Consider the following 20790-nt stretch of genomic DNA (forward strand, 5'->3'; position numbering starts at 1 on the left):
TGATAACAGTTTCCCAAAGTAAAAATAATTCTCATAAAATCGAGAAAAGTGTCGTCACATTTGTATGAATTTACGTATTTTAGCATTCCTCAAGTTCTTACTAGACGAGCCCCTCTCGCGAGTGGTTGTTAACGTGGGTAAAAAAATCGCATTGGTGTGCAAAAAGTAGCACCGCCGTTGGTTAGTGCGGCGCAAAAAATCTTCGATCCATTTATTCTCTGGCTATTGAAATCGACGAACAATGCCAGAGTAGTAAACAAAGGATCGCCAGTGCCTCCCAGATTGTGTGAACTTTATTGAGTTTTGGCCAGATTGATTGCGGTGACGGAAGTGAATCGTGCAGCTTGCGGGTGACGAATCGTGCGTGTTTGTGAAAACTGAATTACCACATCGTTTGTTATATAACCGTATATATGAGATAAAGTAGAACGATCTTTAGAATCGGAGTGGTGAATGAATGATTGTTGGAATTTTGAGGCGCGTATCTGTGAGTTGTGGCTCGTGTGTATAAGCAGAATGGGCTGCTACGAGCTTAGCTAATCCACAGGTGTCAAGTCTGGAAGGAACGATGATAAAACTTCTACACCAACGAAATCAAACGACAAGATACGGTCTCGGACTGGTATGCTGATCAAACGGGTGCGAACGCTTCGGACCGTGTAGATTTTTGGCAACGATAACGACGACGGCTGGCTGCGGTGGCGGGTGCCGGCGATTAGGTTCTAAATTTATTCAATCAAAACTTGTAGGAAGTGTCCCGCACAGGCTGTGCGAGGAAAGCAGATACAAAGCGCTCAAAATTCCCTCATCAAGCGAAACGACAGCCCAGGCGATGGCCGTTGTGAGGGCCGGACAGGACCTGAATAATGCCCGGGGGAGCCCCGGGGTTGTGTCTTGGCGAGAATTCGCCTGCGGTTGGGGAGCGGCCTTCGTCAACATCACGGTCACATATCCCATCTACAAAATGATATTTAGACAAATGTTGCATGGGGTGCAGCTGAATCAGGCCTTCGGGCAGATTCGTAGCGAAGGAATCACGTATCTGTATCGGGGAATCTTTCCGCCGTTGGCGCAGAAAACGATTTCCCTGTCGTTGATGTTCGGTGTGTACGATGGGACGAAGCGACCGTTGGTGGAATTCTTCGGAATGAATGAGTACGCGGCCAAATCGCTTGCTGCAATGGCAGCGGGCTCAGTGGAAGCGGTGCTGATGCCATTTGAACGGGTACAGACCTTACTGGCCGATGCAAAGTATCATCAAAAGTATAGGAATACGCATCACGCGTTTAGGTAAGCGCTTTTTTTTTACTACCCTTGTACTAAGTGTTCATGCAATTATTATTAAGCGATTTACTCGTAATATGTTTCATTCGACGGGGGTTTCGTTGTTTCATTATCAAAACTAATCAAATTGAGATCCAATTATGGGGTCAAACGTTATGGCCAAAATACTTTTTTATAACACACGAGAAAGGCATTAACACAGCTATGTGGATTATTCAGGGTTTTTGACAATGGTACAACATGATAATTGCCCAATTACCTTTTTTCATAGAGTGGAATTAGAATTGGTGTATATTCTTGTATCTAGCAACAGTTGCTCTATTAGCAGTGGTTTGTAGCTGTTTGTAGGACCATAATAATTAATGACTGATTTGTTTATTGGTCAATTCCAGTCAACATATGAGTGAGTCGATAGTCAAATGTAGGTAATTAATGAATCAATAGCGAATGAGTGTTAATTGATAGAAGGTTGGAATTGGCTAGTATTTTCGATGATGAAATACTTGGAAAGATTTATCCAGAACGGCTTTAAGGTGCCGAAAGCTATGCAGAAGTATACGAAAGTGCCTTCTGATTGGCTAAAATGGATTAGCAGTAAGACAAAAATGGTATTTTTAGATTCCTTCTAACCTCATTTAAAAATAATATTTATGCGATTTTAGAACATTTCATTGAGTCGACAACCCCTCCAATATTGATTCACTATGGATGGCTGTTAATTTCAAAACCCAATTTGCCTAATAATAACTCTACTAACCATGGTCTGGCGGATGAAATGGCGATATCTTATTGAACTGTAATTTTTGGAATCAATCAAGCATGACGTCACAAAGGGAATCAACATTGGTATTGGTAAAAGGTATTCGAATCAAATCGAGTGCAAAATAAATGGGCAATAAAAATGAGCGGTTATAAAGAATGTGAAAACATTTTTTCAATAGGAATAAGTTTAACATTTTTTTTTATTTATCTTTTCGCAGGGGCGTCTCGTGAACTTTTGGTACACCTGTTCTACCAGCCTGCTAAAAAAATATGCATCAAGCTGAGTGGTTTAGAATGAAAGTTGTGTATTTAAACTAATATTGCAAACTTTTCTTGTACAACGTAACCAAACATTAGAAAAAAAAAAACAATTTAAATAGAAATTATTTACAAAACAATAAACAGCTTATTAATCTCTTTCGTTCCAAAAATGTTTTAAATTAAGATGCACTTAAAATTGAAAACTCTCCTAAGTCGTCCGGAATCTAACTTGGTAACAGTTGACGATAACTGGATATTGCTCAAAATAGAGATCTTTCATGAGATCACCATTCGGGTGCACAGGACCCATCGCCTATAGCATTTAAAAATTTTTCACATATTTTGTTGTTATGAAAGAAACGTAATTAACCATTATTAGTATCATCATTTGATGCAACCCCAGATTGAGTCCACTGAAATGTTTTCGTTTAGTTTTTCAAATTTAGTGAAAACTATGCCTTTTTCTCCATGTAGATTGATTTTGATTATTTGGACAAAAAAAATTAATAATTCAATTTTATAATATTTTATAATAATCAAAATTTGACGTCTCTTTTGAAAACTCAAACATTAATTTAATATTATTCTTGAGGCTGAATTGTTTATGATGCATAATCATCATTAGCATTAGCATTAGCATTGAGCAATTCGCACAAATTCGTAGGTGGTACAAGCCAAGACCACAGAGAAACAGACGTCTCACTTAGAACAAATTGCAATCAAAATCATCGTCATGAAAACATTGTCGCCCAATGCTAAAATCCCAGTGAGTGGCCAAGCGGCAACCAGATGGCGGTAGTGTGCAAACGTCAAACACAAGCAAAATCGATGAAAGCGCCATCGGTGGCGGATTGACCACCTACAAAAAGTTAAATAAACCGTTAAAAAGGTGTACGATGGAACATATGTTGAGTGAGACGTCTGTTTCTCTGTGCCAAGACTATTGTATGAGAGTAGCATCACTTTCATCCGTTACCACAGATATTGATTTGGGACTAATCACTATCTCTTAGATGGAAGCGATGCACTCTCCAATAGTCGAGATCTGTCCTGGCCACGTCCTTGCGAATGCTGAGGAAGGGGAAGGATGGTTTGTTGGACACCTACTTAAGAAAGATGCAGAGAACTCTACGACCTCTCATAGGTGCCACGGGAGGTTTTAGGATTGCGTGGAAGGTTATAACAGTAGGAATCGTTTTGGTAGAACGTGAAACACAGAAAGAACTATGATAGAAATACAAAGTAGGAAAGGGACGAGCCTGGAATTGAACCCACGACCTCCTGCTTATAAGGCAGAAGCGGTAGCCACTAGACCACCGAGCTCGTTTTGTTTATGATGCATAATCATCAGGAGAAAAAAGAAAAACAAACCGTTCCCAATCATCAAAGTATGAACGAAAGCGTGCGCGGTGCGCCCTTTGGCAAAGCACAGCCCGACACTCCGACCGATTCTAACCGAAGGTACGTCGCGTCGTTGATTGTTCTTGCAGCGCGTCGAACGGGTTGGACTCCTGCGCAACACAGCAGAACTTGCATCTAAACGTGGCAGCTTCGCATTCGAAAGAGCATAATGTGAGGAAACGAAGCAAGCTGGCAACGCTCTCGCTGGTTCTCCGCGCGCGGAGAACGAGTGAGCATACCAAGGAGGAAATTATTTCAAAACTTTTGTCATGGCACAAAGCTCTAAATTTGACTTCTGGCAGCGCTGCTGTTGGTTCTTTATTATGAATCGTACGACTGGCAAAAGCTTTCTATGTGATGTGGTGTGGTGTTATCCGTCGGAGAAACACATATTTTGCTGCAATTTGACTGTACGCCAAGCATGTGGCGTTCAGTTGATCTGTTTACGCAATATTTAGTTTCGTTAGATATTAAACCATCATTGGAAATAACACGTGAAACACAGACAAACAGACGTAACACTGACGAAATTCCCATCGTCCATGCTCTAAACGGTCGTTTTAAACTACACTGATTACTTGTTTCACACCTAGAGGCGCGCACATTGTTTACCTTTCTATTTGACATCTCACACTTGCGCCATCTGTTGACAATGTCGCACTAACCATCATTTCGTGCAACATGCACGCGAGATGATGATAAAGTAACTGGGCGATGAATTTTTCAGGAAATTGTTCTAGCTGTTACGTCTGTTTGTCTGTGCGTGAAACTTTGTTTAAGGGGCCGTCCAGAAACCACGTGGTCATATATAGGGGGAGGGGGGGGGTTGGAAAATGACCACGATAAGCCACATGGGGGGAGGGGGGGTGTTGCTCTCGAACCACGTGGTTTTACCCTTCTTACACCCTAAGAAGGGTATAAAGATCGCTTGAAAAACCGACTTTTTATCCGAGGCTCGGAGACCCAAGTCGTATATACCAATCAACTCAGCTCGACGAACTGAGCACATGTTTTTTTTTTTTTTTTATATATAGAGGGATGAAGGCAAATCTGCATACAGACACCTGAAATTATCACTCAGGGAGTGGGGTTGGCGCGGTTGGCAGAAGGCCAGGCCGCCGGACCCACTAAACCCACCCAAGCAACAGAAGGTTACTTGAGTTACCCTCTCTTCTAATGCACAATTCCCCCCGGGACTACCTTTCAGTATTACTTCTGTGGGGAAAAGCAGTACTAAAAGTACTCCTCCCAAAACAACACCTTTCACAGTGCCTCTCTTCGATGTTTTGTCGTACGTCTGAGCCCTTTGGCTCCCTTATTGGTGCCAGCAAGCACACAAAAAGCGTGGGCCCTTAAGCCCTTTACTTTTTTTTTCCTTGTGCCATTCAGCAACGCATCTACTTTCCTTTTGATTTTTAGAGCCATTTAGCTCTCAACGTGCTCGCAAGCTACTCAGATAGTCCCCCGGCGGCGGATCTACCTTACCCGACGGGGAGTCCCCGGCGGCGGAAGCTCCCTGATACCGACGACCCGCATTCGTGGATGGCTGTTACATTACCAACACTACACATTCTCCTGGTATGCATGTTCATAGATCCGCTCAAGTCCTACGCACATTCTCACTTCAACGGGTGACCGGACGAGTGCCGAGGTCAGGCCAAAGATTCCGGGTGGAGATAGCTTCCGGTTCAGTGGTGCCCCGACGACCCGAAGCAGGTGCATTCACGCGGCACTATCTACTCAACTGGTCCCCGGCGGTGGACCTAGCCTACTCCGATTAACCGATTTCCCATGCACTGCGCCTTTTAGCTTCTTGCTTAACCATTGAGCCATATAGCTCACGTCTTGGTTGCGAACTACTCGGATAGTCCCCGGTGGTAGATCAATCCTACTCCGGCGGGGAGTTCCCTGACGTCGGAAGCTCCCCCTGTAACCGACGACCTGTCTCAACGAGTAACCGGACGAATGCCGAGGTCAATCCAAGGATTCCGGGTGGAGATAACTTCCGGTTCAATGGCGCCCCGACGACCCGGAGCCGGTGCATTCGTACGCCACGATCTACTCAGCTGGTCCCCGGCGATAGGCCTAGCCTACTCCGATAACCGAGTTTCAATGACCTTGAGCCATTCAGCTACCACCTTATTCGTTGAGATATTTAGCTCCCGCCTCGGTCGCGACTCGGATAGTCCCTGACGGCGGATCTAACCTACTCTAACGAGAAGTTCCCTGAAAGTGTGAGCACCCACGAAACCAGCTGTTTTGCCACGTTCTGCGGCTACGCGGTCGCCGCAAGCTGAATACAGTTGCGACGCTGTCGTTCCCATCCATTATCGACATATATATTCACGACTTCCACGACTCATGGTCCGCTATCCGTAACGGCTGCCTGCTGCTGCTCTATGCGCCAACTTCGTTGCAGGATGTCGGCTATCCTGGACGTCGCTCTTGCAACCGCTCTCCACTGTTCTGGGTTCTGGCACATTTTATGACGATGTTATCGGTGTTGGTGTCCGTTCCGCATGCCCCCAACATCGCACTTCTCTCCGTTTCGAACCGAGGACATGTGAACAGGATGTGTTCAGCCGTTTCTGTCACGTCTGGGCATTGCGGACAGGTGAGAGAAGCCGCGTGACCAAACCTGTGTAGGTACCACTTGAAGCATCCATGGCCTGTTAAGAACTGGGTCAAGCCAAAGTTTAGCTCCCCATGAGGTCTGCTAATCCATGCCGACACACTTGGGACTAAGCGATGGGTCCACCTTCCTCTAGGCGAGTTGTCCCACTCTCTCTGCCATTTGGCTACCGTTGCTGCCTTTATATTCCTTCGAGCGTTATCGGTGCCCCTGAGGGCGTAGCACTCCTCGTCTTCCTCTACCACCAGTTTGATAGGCATCATGCCCGCGAGTACACATGCCGCTTCGCGAGATACGGTGCGATATGCGCTGATAACTCTCAGGCACATTAGCCTATGAGTACTCTCCAGCTTTCGCATCGTTGCAGTTTACGCTCAACGCTGACACCCAAGCTGGTCCTCCGTATCGTAGTATTGAAACCGCCACGCTTGCCAGCAGCTTGCGCTTGCTGGAGCACACCCTAGAGTTGTTCGCCATCATCCTCGATAGTGCCGCTATCGCCGTCGACGCGCGCTGGCAGGCGTAGTCGACATGACTTTTAAAGCTCAACTTATCGTCGAGCATCACCCCCAATTGTTTCAGAGATCTCTTGGAGGTGATGTCGCAGCCGCCGACTCTAATTGTCGCCTCCTGAACCGATTTACGATTGTTAACGACTATCGTCTTCGTTTTATGATGCGCCAACTGTAGCTTCTTGCTGCGCAACCATTCCTCCACTAGGCTGATCGAATAGGCTGCAGTCAATTCGACCTCTTCGACGGATTCTCCGTACACGGTCATGGTTACGTCATCGGCGAATCCCACTAACTTGACTCCTGGCGGGAGCTTCAACCGCAGCCACCATCGTACATCACGTTCCACAGCAATGGACCCAAAATTGATCCCTGTGGGACACCTGCCGTGATGGGGGCGGTAGCCAAGCCTTCGTCTGTCTCGTAGATCAATAATCGATTCTGAAAGTAGCTTCCCAGAATCTTATACAGCCCTACCGGTACTCCCAGCCGAAGCAACGAGTTCGCGATCTCCATCCAGCACGCACTGTTGAATGCATTCCGCACGTCGAGTGTTATTACTGCGCAGTAACGTATACCGCGCCGCTTGCATTCGATGGCGACCTTTGCAGTGTCAACCACCGATTTAATGGCACCTAGAGTAGACCTTCCTCTCCGAAAGCCGAATTGCTCGCTCGATAATCCTCCTACCTCCTCGACGTACGGCGACAGTCTGTTCAGGATCAACTTCTCCAGTAGCTTCCCTACCGTGTCTATAAGACAGATTGGTCTGTACGCTGAGGGGTCTCCTGGTGGCTTGCCAGGTTTCGGTAACAGGACCAAACGCTGTCTCTTCCATATATCCGGGAATGTCCTCTCGTCCAGACACTTCTGCATGGCCAACCTAAACATGTTCGGGTTAGTCGTTATGGCTGCCTTCAATGCCATATTCGGGATCCCGTCCGGACCAGGTGCTTTACTCGGGTCGAGGGACTTTGCCACCGTCAATATCTCTTCTACCGTCACCCTCTCCACCGCTTCATCATTTGCTACCCTCGCTGCTGGCGGCCAGTGGGTTGGGCCGTGGTGCGGGAATAGTGCCTCGATTATAGTCTTCAGCCTCGTTGGACATCGCTCGGGAGGAGCCAGTGCTCCTCTTGTTTTGGCCATCACCACCCGATAGGCGTCTCCCCATGGGTTCGAGTTGGCGCTCTGGCACAGTCTGTCGAAGCAGGCTTTCTTGCTTTCTTTGATGGCCTTTGTTTAGAGCCAGTCTCGCTGCTTTGAATTGCTCGATGCGTTCCTCCCTCACTTCCGCCAAGCGTGTCCTTTGCGTTTTTCTTCTAGCCCGGAGACAGGCTGCTCGAAGGGCTGCAATTTCATCGCTCCACCAGTATACCTGTGGCCTGCAGTTCCGTGGTCGCACCTTCCTCGGCATGGTCGCGTCACAAGCTCGAGACAGGACCGCAACCAGTTCGTCGCCGCTTAAACTTCCCGTGTTTTCTTCCAGACCCATAGCTTCACTGAAGGTCCCACCGTCGAAGTGGGCGACCTTCCACGACCGGGTTGTGGGAGTAGCTCTCCGGCTTTCTCTTCTTGCCTCGCTGCCTATCCTGTACCGGATAGCTAGGTGGTCACTGTGGGTGTAACCGTCGTCGACCATCCACTGCATATCACCGACCAAACTTGGACTGCAGAACGTTACGTCTATTATCGATTCCACTCCGTTTCGCTGGAAGGTACTTTTGGAGCCTTCGTTGCACAGCACGACATCCAGCTTGGCGAAAGCCTCTAGCAGCGTTTGCCCTCTCCGGTTAGTAAAGCGACTTCCCCACTCTATTGCCCACGCATTGAAGTCTCCTGCAATTACTACTGGCTTGCTACCCACTAGGTCTGATGTTAGCCGATCGACCATCTCGGTGAATTGTTCTATCGGCCACCTTGGTGGGGCGTAGCAGCTGCAGTAGTACACTCCATTTATTTTCGCTATAACAGTACCCTCCGCTCTTGTGTTCAGCACTTCCTGGATCGGGTATCTTCCCGTCGTACAAATCGCCGCTGATTTGGATCTATCCGCTACCCAGTTCCCATTATCCGCGGGGATGCGGTACGGGTCCGACAAGATAGCGACGTCCGTTCTCGCTTCTACTACCGACTGCCACAGCAACTGCTGGGCGGCCGCACAATGGTTGAGGTTGAGCTGCGTTACTTGCACGGCTTCCTCGTATAACCACTCAACGGGCACGCAGGTCCACCCATAGCGTGGTTATGTTCCTGCTTCCTGCTCGCGCATAGCGTACACGATGGTGCTTTCTCGCACGTGAGCCCCTTATGGCCCTCTTCGCCGCATCGCCTACATAGGTTACTCCTATCCGGCCCTTTGCACGCCCACGATTTGTGTCCCGGTTCGAGGCAGCGGAAGCACTTGTCGACTACCGGTGGTTGGTAGAGGCTGACTGGACATACTGACCAGCCAACTTTCAGCTTACCAACTTTGATCACCTTGTTAGCGTCGATGGCCGGTAACTTCAGCGTGGCAATCTGCGTCCCCTGCGGTCCTCTTCGCAGACGGATGGACGCATTTGCTACCACCACTCCACCTTGGTCCTTGATGGCCGAGGCGATCTCTTCCGATGTCGTGACCTCGTCCAGCTGCTTGCATTGGAGAGTCACTTCGTCGTGTAGAGACCTCACTTCTACGCTCTCGCCTAGGACTTCCTGGGCTAGCGCTCCATATGAGGTACCGTTCGCCTGTGAGCCCTTCCTTAAGACAAGGATCATCTCGCCCGCTCTCGTCCGCCTTATGCTCATTTCATTCATTTATTTAGTCTACATCTATACAGATAACACTGAATCAACAATTTGACGCCACAATACACGGTTCGAGGCCGCATCTCTCCATCCTCGAATACGCCCCACGCTCGCCAAGTCGTTCTGCACCTGGTCTGCCCATCTCGCTCGCTGCGCTCCACGTCGTCTCGTACCTGCCGGATCGGAAGCGAACACCATCTTTGCAGGGTTGCTGTCCGGCATTCTTGCAACATGCCCTGCCCATCGTACCCTTCCGGCTTTAGATACCTTCTGGATACTGGGTTCGCCGTAGAGCTGGGCGAGCTCATGGTTCATTCTTCGCCGCCACACACCGTCTTCTTGTACACCGCCAAAGATGGTCCTAAGCACCCGTCTCTCGAATACTCCGAGTGCTTGCAAGTCCTCCTCGAGCATTGTCCATGTTTCATGTCCGTAGAGGACTACCGGTCTTATTAACGTCTTGTACATGACACATTTGGTGCGGTGGCGAATCTTTTTCGACCGCAGTTTCTTCTGAAGCCCGTAGTAGGCCCGACTTCCACAGATGATGCGCCTTCGTATTTCACGACTAACGTTGTTGTCAGCCGTTAGCAAGGATCCGAGGTAGACGAATTCCTCGACCACTTCGAAGGTATCCCCGTCTATCGTAACACTGCTTCCCAGGCGGACCCTGTCGCGCTCGGTTCCACCCACAAGCATGTACTTTGTCTTTGACGCATTCACCACCAGTCCAACTTTTGTTGCTTCACGTTTCAGGCGGGTGTACAGTTCTGCCACCTTTGCAAATGTTCGGCCGACAATGTCCATGTCATCCGCGAAGCAAATAAATTGACTGGATCTGTTGAAAATCGTACCCCGGCTGTTACACCCGGCTCTCCGCATGACACCTTCTAGCGCAATGTTGAACAACAGGCACGAAAGTCCATCGCCTTGTCTTAGTCCCCGGCGCGATTCGAACGAACTGGAGTGTTCGCCCGAGATCTTCACACAGTTTTGCACACCATCCACCGTTGCTTTGATCAGTCTGGTGAGCTTTCCAGGGAAGCTGTTCTCGTCCATAATTTTCCATAGCTCTACGCGGTCTATACTGTCGTATGCCGCCTTGAAATCAACGAACAGATGGTGCGTTGGGACCTGGTATTCACGGCATTTTTGAAGGATTTGCCGTACAGTAAAGATCTGGTCCGTTGTCGAGCGGCCGTCAACGAAGCCGGCTTGATAACTTCCCACGAACTCGTTCACTAATGGTGACAGACGACGGAAGATGATCTGGGATATCACTTTGTAGGCGGCATTAAGGATGGTGATCGCTCGAAAGTTCTCACACTCCAGTTTGTCGCCTTTCTTGTAGATGGGGCATATAACCCTTCCTTCCACTCCTCCGGTAGCTGTTCGTTTTCCCAGATTCTGACTATCAGTTTGTGCAGGCAAGTGGCCAGCTTTTCCGGGCCCATCTTGATGAGCTTCAGCTCCGATACCATCCTTACCAGCTGCTTTATTGGTCTTTAGCTGTTGAATGGCATCCTTAACTTCCCTCAAGGTGGGGCTGGTTGGCTTCCATCGTCCGCTGAACTGACGTAGTCATCTCCTCCGCTGCCTTGACTTTCATTGCCTGTACTCTCAGCGCCATTCAGATGTTCCTCGTAGTGCTGCTTCCACCTTTCGATCACCACACGTTCGTCCGTCAAGATGCTCCCATCCTTATCCCGGCACATTTCGGCTCGCGGCACGAAGCCTTTGCGGGATGCGTTGAGCTTCTGATAGAACTTCCGTGTATCTTGAGAACGGCACAGCTGTTCCATCTCCTCGCACTCCGCTTCTTCCAGGCGGCGTTTCTTCTCCTGAAAAAGGCGGGTCTGCTGTCTCCGCTTCCGTCTATAACGTTCCACGTTCTGCCGGGTACCTTGCTGCAGCGCGACCGCCCGCGCTGCGTCCTTCTCCTCCAGAATCTGTCTGCACTCTTCGTCGAACCAATCGTTCCGTCGACTTCGACCCATATACCCGACGTTGCTCTCCGCTGCGTCGTTAATGGCTGCTTTGACTGTATTCCAGCAGTCCTCAAGAGGGGCCCCATCGAGCTCACCCTCTTCCGGCAACGCTGCCTCGAGATGCTGCGCGTATGCAGTGGCGACTTCAGGTTGCTTCAGTCGCTCTAGGTCGTACCGCGGCGGTCGTCGGTACCGAACATTGTTGATGACGGATAGTTTTGGGCGCAGTTTAACCATCACCAGATAGTGGTCAGAGTCGATGTTAGCGCCACGATATGTCCTGACGTCGATAATGTCGGAGAAGTGCCGTCCATCAATCAGAACGTGGTCGATTTGTGATTCTGTCTGCTACAAACCTTATGCTACAAACCTCTTTACCAAGGTCCGCCAGTTTCTCGGCGCTGCGCATCGCCTTGAGCACGTCGGCGTAGCGCTCTTTCTCTGTTTTAATGAGAAGTGCTTCACCCTTCTGTCTGGCTCTCGCCGGGCGCGTGATTGCCGCTTTCACCTTCGGTTTATTTACTACCGTTTGCCAGGGACCGTCCGACCGCAGGTTGTCTTGGTCGGGTTGGCTTCCCTCCTCCGGTGGCCGACTGGCTCGTTTCGTCCTCGCTTTCTTCTTACGCCGTTCTCCCATGTTTGCAACTTCCGTGGGCCCGCTCTTCTGATTTGCGCTCTCCCGACGCCTTTTTGCGTTCTGTTTAAAGCGCTTAATGCCAGGCGAGTCCCTGGCTCGCTTATCTGTTCTCCTCTCTACCGCTCTGTCTCTGAGGGCAAAATCTAACGCCTCCTGTGCCATGGTTGTGGTACTATGGAAGGAGAAGGGAGCAGTCTGTGCACTCTTCTCCGCTTTACCACAGCCTTCCAGCCTGGCCGCAAGCACTTCCTGTTCTTGCTTGGCAGCAAGAACCAAATTGCGAAGCTTAAGCAATTTCAGCTTCAGCTCCCTCGACATATTGCCCCGTTCATTGGTGAAGTCGATAATGTCATCGAGTTGCACCATGACGACGGTCAAGCTCGGCAGGATGCCACTCGACCCTATCTCCACTGCATTGTGCTGCTGCTTATCGACTATTGGCGTATCGTTATCGCTCTCCACGACGACTACTTCGCTACTCTTGTCCTTCGTCTCCATTTCTCTCGCACCCGATGCGTTGGGTGGAGATCTCTCCAAACCTCTCCTTGCGAAGGGGTTCACTTCCGATGCTTGTTTGTTTAATTTAGCTTTATTCATGTTTGTTGGGTCCCCCTTAGGGCTGCCCTCGAACCCAACTGGAATAGTCGCCTTCTTGATCCCATGGTTATCTTTGCAGATGCAGTGAGGCCATGCGGGGGTTGACACCTCGGTGTTCAGAGCCGGATCGGCGTAAGCCAGGAAGGAATCAACTGGTCCTACTCCCATCTGGTTGGTTAAGCCAGACGGCTGGATTGGGACGGCGTGCCCCAAGGCCTGCCACGGTTTTACGGGACGGAAGGCAGCTGTGGCATTAGCCCACCTGCCATTTCAAGACGGTGTCACCCGGCTTTACTCAAGGAGTGGAATGACACAACTGTCAGCCCTAGATTCGTTGTATATCTCGATTTCCGCTCGTGTCCGTTGACGTTGCCGTTGTCGATGCCACTGGGTTGGGCTAGTGTGCTTTGAGCGGCGCACGGTCGCTTTGATAGGACCTGCTTACGGATACATGCAGCTTTTTGTAGAAGTTTAACAGAGCCCACTGTCAAACCCCACCACATCCTAGGCAGGTCCCCTAACTCGCAGTGGGGAGGGGTCGTAAAGCCCTTAGACATAGTCCCTGCTGCCCAGGAACTGAGCACATGTATGTATGTGTGTGTGTGCGTGTGTGCGTATGTCTGTGCGTTACAAAAATCTCACATCAAGATCTCAGCCGTCCGTGGACCGATTTGCACGATTTTAACACTAAACGAAAGCTATGACTTTGTCAATGTACAAGTTCAATTTTTTTTGCAATCGGACATTTGGTTCTAGAGATATGTGAGAAATACGAACATGAAGTGTATTTTCAGAAAACTAACAAAATAATGTCACATAAATATCTCAGCCGTCTGTAAACTAATTTGCATGATTTTATCTTTAAACGAAAGCTATGACTTTGCCATTGAACCCATTGTATTTTGTTTTTGCAATTAGACATTGGGTTCCGGAGATATCTCTGAAATACGAACATAAAGCATTAGACGTATCAACTTCACACATTGGTAAAATATGTCCCAACAAGATCTCAGTCGTCCTTTGACCGATTTGTGCGATTTTATCTTTAAACGAAAGCTATGTTTTTTGTCATTGGACTCATTACTGCAATCGGAAATTCGGTTTCAGAGATATCTGTGAAATACGAATATGAGACATATTTTCAGACTACTAATGAAAAATTGTCACACCAATAGCTCAGCCGTCTATGACCCGATTTGAACTCTTTTGGGCTTAAACAGAAGCTGTAATATTGCCATTTAATGCGGCAAATCAAATCTGCAGCCTTTTTGTATTTTTTAAAAATTGTAAAATTTTCAGAAATATCCCTTTTTACCCTTCTTACATCCTAAGAAGGGTATAAAGATCGCTTGAAAAACCGACTTTTTATCTGAGGCTCGGAGACCCAAGTCGTATATACCAATCAACTCAGCTCGACGAACTGAGCACATGTATGTATGTGTGTGTGTGTGTGTGTGTGTGTGTGTGTGTGTGTGTGTGTGTGTGTGTGTGTGTGTGTGTGTGTGTGTGTGTGTGTGTGCGTGTGTGTATGTGTGTGCGTTACAAAAATCTCACATCAAGATCTCAGCCGTCCGTGGACCGATTTGCACGATTTTAACACTAAACGAAAGCTATGACTTTGTCATTGTACAAGTTCAATTTTTTTGCAATCGGACATTTGGTTCTAGAGATATGTGAGAAATACGAACATGAAGTGTATTTTCAGAAAACTAACAAAATACTGTCACATAAATATCTCAGCCGTCTGTAAACCAATTTGCATGATTTTATCTTTAAACGAAAGCTATGACTTTGCCATTGAACCCATTGTATTTTGTTTTTGCAATTAGACATTGGGTTCTGGAGATATCTCTGAAATACGAACATAAAGCATTAGACGTATCAACTTCACACATTGGTAAAATATGTCCCATCAAGATCTCAGTCGTCCTTTGACCGATTTGTGCGATTTTATCTTTAAACGAAAGCTATGTTTTTGTCATTGGACCCATTAATTTTTTATCTGCAATCGGAAATTCGGTTTCAGAGATATCTGTGAAATACGAATATGAGACATATTTTCAGACTACTAATGAAGAATTGTCACACCAATATCTCAGCCGTCTATGACCCGATTTGAACTCTTTTGGGCTTAAACAGAAGCTGTAATATTGCCATTTAAGGCGGCAAATCAAATCTGCAGTCTTTTTGTATTTTTTAAAAATTGTTAAATTTCCAGAAATATCCCTTTTTTTATTTTGAAATCGTTAAAAGCATGATAATATCAGTTAACTTATTTATTATATAAAATAATTATTTTACATTCAGTTGAAGGTCATATGCATAGAAATTGTAATATGCACTGGGCACACACAACCATTCAAAAGTGTAAGAAAGGTTGCGTTCACTGTAGGTGGATTAAGTCGGGTTTTTTTTACACGAAAACTTTTGGTGAATGACAATAGCGGTGTAAAAAATACAAATCATTAAAATTTAATGATTAAATTATTAAACGCAAAGCGCATCTAAGGGCCGATGCCCACGTAGCGTCTTTTCAACTCAGCGTTAAAAAGACGTAGGTGTGCATCGAGAAAAATCGATAACGCAGCGTCGGTCGCAACGCCGATGCATATCTGCATTATTTGACCATCTTAGCCTAAGATCCTATATCCATACATAAATAAACGAAAAACAGGTTGCGATTCAGTCTCAATTTCCACAAAAAAAATTGGATAGGGAAAATGGAAAAATATTTTTAAAAAATCCGCCGCAGATGGTTTTTGGCATCACGCCACCGACACTTTTTCATCAGCGGACTGCAGCTACAATTTTGAAAAATGTTCATGTTTTTACAATAATCCAAGAAAAAATTTTGAGAAGAAAAACTTAAAAGAATTTCTTGTGGATATTCAGGAAAAATCAAGTAGAGAAATTTCCTGTAAAAACTTTGACATTATTTCATACAATCCTGATAAAGTGCTGGCATTCAGAATTTTTTTTGAACAATTTTCTCTGAAAAATTTTGCTTAGAAATTTTGCTACAAATTGATAATGAAAAAAAAAACCAAAACATCTCCAGTGTTAATTCCGAAAAATTTTCCTTAAAACTCCGAAAAAAATTCCATGTGAATTCCGTCTGAAAATTAAAAACAGTGGGGGAATACATATAGTTTTCGGTGGAAAAACATTCTAATGAATTTCTTCGACAAGTTCTTCCGAATCTTCACCAGAAATTCTTCTTCATTTACAAAAGAAGTTTTTCGAACATTTTAAGGAGTGCACTTCAAAATGTCTTCAGTTAGCCTTGCGAGCAAAGGCGTAGGATTGCCAATCCGAGGATGACGAGTTCGATTCTCGTTCCTGTCTAAGATGTTTTCGGGTGGGAAACATTCTCGACACCCTAGGTATAGTGTATCCATCGTACTTGCTCCACAAGATATATAATCGTACAATGGCTGGCATATAAAAGCTTTCAATTTATAACTGAGGAAATGCTAATAGAATATACCAAGTTGAAAAGCAGACCAACTTCCAGTTGGAATATGGAGCCAATGCCACATGAAACATTTTGATATTTCCGTTGATTTTTTTTTTTCAATTTTGGAATTTTGAAATGAAAAATTTTCGGAATACTTTTTTACGCTCTTTGTGAGCTCTATCACATTTTTTTAAATTTTCCAAGTATTTTTTTATTCGAGGCATTATTTAGAATTTCCACGGAAGAGTCTATGGATTATGTTAAAAAAATCTTTGGATTTTCGAAGAATAAATCTTTAGAATTCTCAAGGTTCATGTTTTCGAATTTGAACCAGAAATCATTTCAAGATTCCATCTTCTTCATCTTCTTCTTCGGGATGTCATTTTGATTTCTTTGTAGGTTCAGCTAAACATTGCTTTAAATCTTTACCATGCAAATATGCACAAGAAATAATTTAGAAGGTTTAAGGAATTTTCACATCAGAAAATCTTTAAAATTTTGATTTAATTTTTTAAGGAATTCCTACTGGAAATGCTTCAAAAGTACAACCTTTACAAGTACTACAAAAGTACATTTTTTTCGTTATTTCCACTTGTTAAAACATCGGAATTTCCTCGGGAAATTCATTATTGGTGATTCAGATGAATTTTTTTCGATTTTCTACTGGAAAATCTTAGGAATTTCCATCGGAAATATGTTGGCATATTCCGAATAATTTCTCTTGGAAATTAAAAAAAACTGCTGAAAATTTATAAGAATTTCTTTTGGAAAACGAAAAAAAATTCCATTGGAAATTTCCTTGGAAGATTCATTAAAGTTGCCCAGGATTCAAAAAAAAAATATTTAGAGATTCTGTAAAAAAGTAAGCTGGATATTTTTTTTCTATTTTATACTGGAAATTCTTCGGAATTTGATGTTTATTGGAATTTTTATCGTGAATATACATTTCGGATCCTTCTACGGATTCTTCTAGTTCTTCAAAATTTCTACCGAACATTTTTCGGAACTCTTCCACAGAATTTCGGAAGAAAAATGTCGTTGAAATTCTATAGATTTTCAGGGGAGACTCCGAAGAATTTCTCATCAATATTCCGAAGGGTTTCCCTTGCAACTCCAGAATAATTATTCTTGAAAATTAAGAAGATCTTGGAATTTAAAATTTATCTAAGCAATAAATGTAGGCAATAATTTAGGCTTAAGAAGCCTAGTTTTTATGATATTGAATAATTATCATAATTGATCGAAAAAATTAATAATGAACCTAAATGTTCTGATTGCACAACATTCTAGTAGTGCGCATGAAAAATGTTATGACATAGAGATAATAAATTCATAAAAGGGTCTTAGAACTAAGGAGATTCTTGCGATATGAAAAAAAAAGTGACAGTGTTCTAGAAAAAAACTCCCCAATTCCTAAAACATTCTAGGTTAAAAAATAGTGTTATAATAACGATTGAAATTGAATTCCAAAACAAATCTCAACCCTTTCAGGAATGATGGATCATATATGCCCAGTGTTTTAGATTGTCTATAAAATCACAAAAGAGAGCTAGGCCACCATTTTCTTCAGTAAAATTGTTCATCTAGATATTCGCTTTCAGAAAAAAATATGGGAGCTCAGATTTGACTGACCATGAAAACTCAGATATCCGAAACCTTGGGAAGATTTCGATTCTAAGATTGTGTAAATAAAGTTTAAATGTTTGAATCATTTTAAATAGATGGGTGGTCAGATAAGATGGGTCATCCTGAACGTTAAGCCAGTGATTAATATTCAGGAATACGAGATACTCAAGGTACTTCAAAATGCTCTCAAGTTCAGCCCACGAATCTACCATATCAATCAAGATATTTGCAAAGTTCTCATCATCGGTATATACCCAATCCGATGAAATAAGCATATGATCCTAATTTCCATTAACATGAGATCCAAGAGCCAAGGTACCCAAAGTTATCTTGAGTCAACAGCAAGTTGCACAATGACTATGAGGTTTGTTCGCAAACTGTTTTTGTAGGGCCTTAGAAGCACTGGGTTCACGGACTTGAGTAGTTCAAACATTACGAATTCCAGGACGTTTTGTATAGCCTAAAAAGTCTGTAGAAGCTTGTATAAATAATAATTGAAGTCATATCAACCCAATGGACCTACTGGGATATTATGTCATACATCATTCATAAGTTGGTTAATTGGATAAATCGAATGATCCAAACTCCAAAATAATAATTGGTCTATAATACATTCATTCCTCTGTGAGTCGCTTATGAAAGGACCATTGACTGAAGCATATTCGAGATGTGGAATAGAAGTTCCTTGGAAAATTATTCCAAAGAACCATCATAGTGACGGAGAAAATATTTTTAGTATGGCATCATTGGCTTCCACGAGTCGACATCAAAATTAAATTTCAATGAAGATTTAGAAATTTTGAGAGATGAGCCAGCTCTGGATTGAAAATCTCTTTAGTTGTGAAAAAATAGAAATTTTCCATAATAAAATAGGAAATTGCCAATAAACAACAATAATATACACAACAATAATAAATTAGCACTTGTAAAAGCAAAAATTGCAATTATGAAATAAGAATTTTCCATAAAGAAATCAAAATGTTCAACGAAAAAATACAAAATTTTCATGAATAAATCAATATTAGCAATGAACAATTAAAAAAAAAAAATTATAATTATTTGTTTCTAATATTGATGATTCTGAAAACAAAACTGAAATTTCTACAGGAATGCTACTCAAAAGAAACAACAGTAGGAGGTTTTATTTGCATCTCTAAGATTACATATTAACTTTGTGATTCTCTGATAAACTTTTCGTTGTAGGAGTTCAGTTCAGATGGTTCGCTGAGGTTAATATCTTAAGAATTTTCAGTAACTCCAGAGCTATGGAAGGTCCCAAATACTCTAAGGAATCTATAGGGATATTCAGTGATGAACTTTATAGTTATTTAAAAAAAAAACACTAACAAAACAATTTTTAAAAAAATTAAAAATGTAGGGATATTTTGGAAAATTTCTAAACCATTATAAATTTTTCTCGAAATTTTTATAAAATATTCGCGAGTCCACATTTTTTTGTATTCTCATGATGCATTGAAGGTGTGCGAGTTCTAGATATCCTAATACCTGATACTCATTACAACATGATAACATAATCAAAATTTTCGACTTCATGAAAATTTATAATTTTCATACTGGGTTTAGTTTAATTTTGAATCAGTTGAAATTGTCCATCTTCAAAATTGATCGGATTAACCATATGTTTTAGTACCATAAGGTTTTTTTTTTAATTTTCGTACTTGAAAAAAAACCCACGTGGTCATAGGGGGGGGTTGGTCTGCCAAATGACCACGATGAGCCACATGGGGGGAGGGGGTTGAAAATCTTCAAAAATATGACCACGTGGTTTCTGGATGGCCCCTAAAAATGTCACTGGGTAATAATTTGCCCTAATAATTAATTGCTAAGAAAGGTAGTATGGTAGAACGTATGGACGAGGCGCCTCTGTCTTTTCGTAATGGTTTTGTGCAGTTGAATAGTAGAAAAATGTAAGGCACTGTACTATACTACACATTAGCAGTCGTTTGGATCATTTTATATAAAAAAAATCCCAGATTAATCCACCTAGCGGCGATGATGCCCTTCTGCCGGCGATGATGCCGCATACTTTGTAAGTGGAACTAAAACACTTGCGAGTATATCCAGTAGTTGATTTGCGTTTATGCGTTGATATGCGTATCTCCTCCCCAATCCGCATCTGTATAGCCGGTAAACTGAGAATTGCCATCTTTTATGTATGTTAACTTCAAACTGGTCGTGCCACGTAGGTAGCGCATAATTCGTTTTACCGCCTCTCCAGGCGGCGGCTTCATTCCAGGATTTGTTGAAAATTGGCTTACCGAATTAACTGCAAATGCGATGTCCGGTCTTGTTGCTTGAGCTGCATATAATAATGAACCAATTACTTCTTTGAAAGGGACATCCTTCATTTTTGCTGTTTCTTCTGGCGTCTTGGAGCACATTGATTTATCAAGCTTAATACTTGAATCCATAGGCGTTGCAACGGGTTCTGAATTCTCCATGTTGAATTTCCTCAAAACGTCTTCAATGTAAGCTTGTTGGTCAAGACAAAGCTTCTCATTCACTCGGTCACGAATTATTCGTAGCCCTAAACAAAATTGTGCCTCTCCAAGATTCTTCATTTTGAATCTAGAACTTAGGTAGGATTTCAATTTTTATTTGATTTCAGTATTGTTTGTGAAAAGCAAGAAATTATCTACGTAGATCGTCACGAACACCATTGTCCCATCTTCATTGTCATTGTATCGGATAGTAGAATATCGTACCACTGGTGAATATACTTCATTGTAATCAATTCCAGCTCTCTGAGAACATCATTTGATGACCAGCCGTGCTTTATATCGTTCTACTTCACCATCTGCCCCTCGCTTAGTTTTGAAGAC

General features: G+C 43.9%; 1 protein-coding gene across 3 annotated transcripts in view; it reads left to right on the forward strand.

The window, feature by feature from the left end:
• Positions 1 to 20790, forward strand: part of LOC134219746 (mitochondrial nicotinamide adenine dinucleotide transporter SLC25A51-like) — a 28681-nt gene continuing 7891 nt past the window's right edge. Inside the window, exons 1-2 of one of the 3 annotated variants that reach the window (XM_062698612.1) lie at positions 1 to 137; positions 312 to 1290. In XM_062698612.1, the coding sequence (XP_062554596.1) occupies positions 833 to 1290 (458 nt within the window). In that variant the 5' untranslated portion in view covers positions 1 to 137; positions 312 to 832. Of the gene's footprint in view, positions 1291 to 20790 lie in introns of all 3 variants that reach the window. The other 2 variants (XM_062698611.1, XM_062698613.1) reach the window with 2 other exon arrangements.

Source organism: Armigeres subalbatus, chromosome 3 (assembly GCF_024139115.2).
Source record: "Armigeres subalbatus isolate Guangzhou_Male chromosome 3, GZ_Asu_2, whole genome shotgun sequence".
Classification (NCBI taxonomy): domain Eukaryota; kingdom Metazoa; phylum Arthropoda; class Insecta; order Diptera; family Culicidae; genus Armigeres; species Armigeres subalbatus.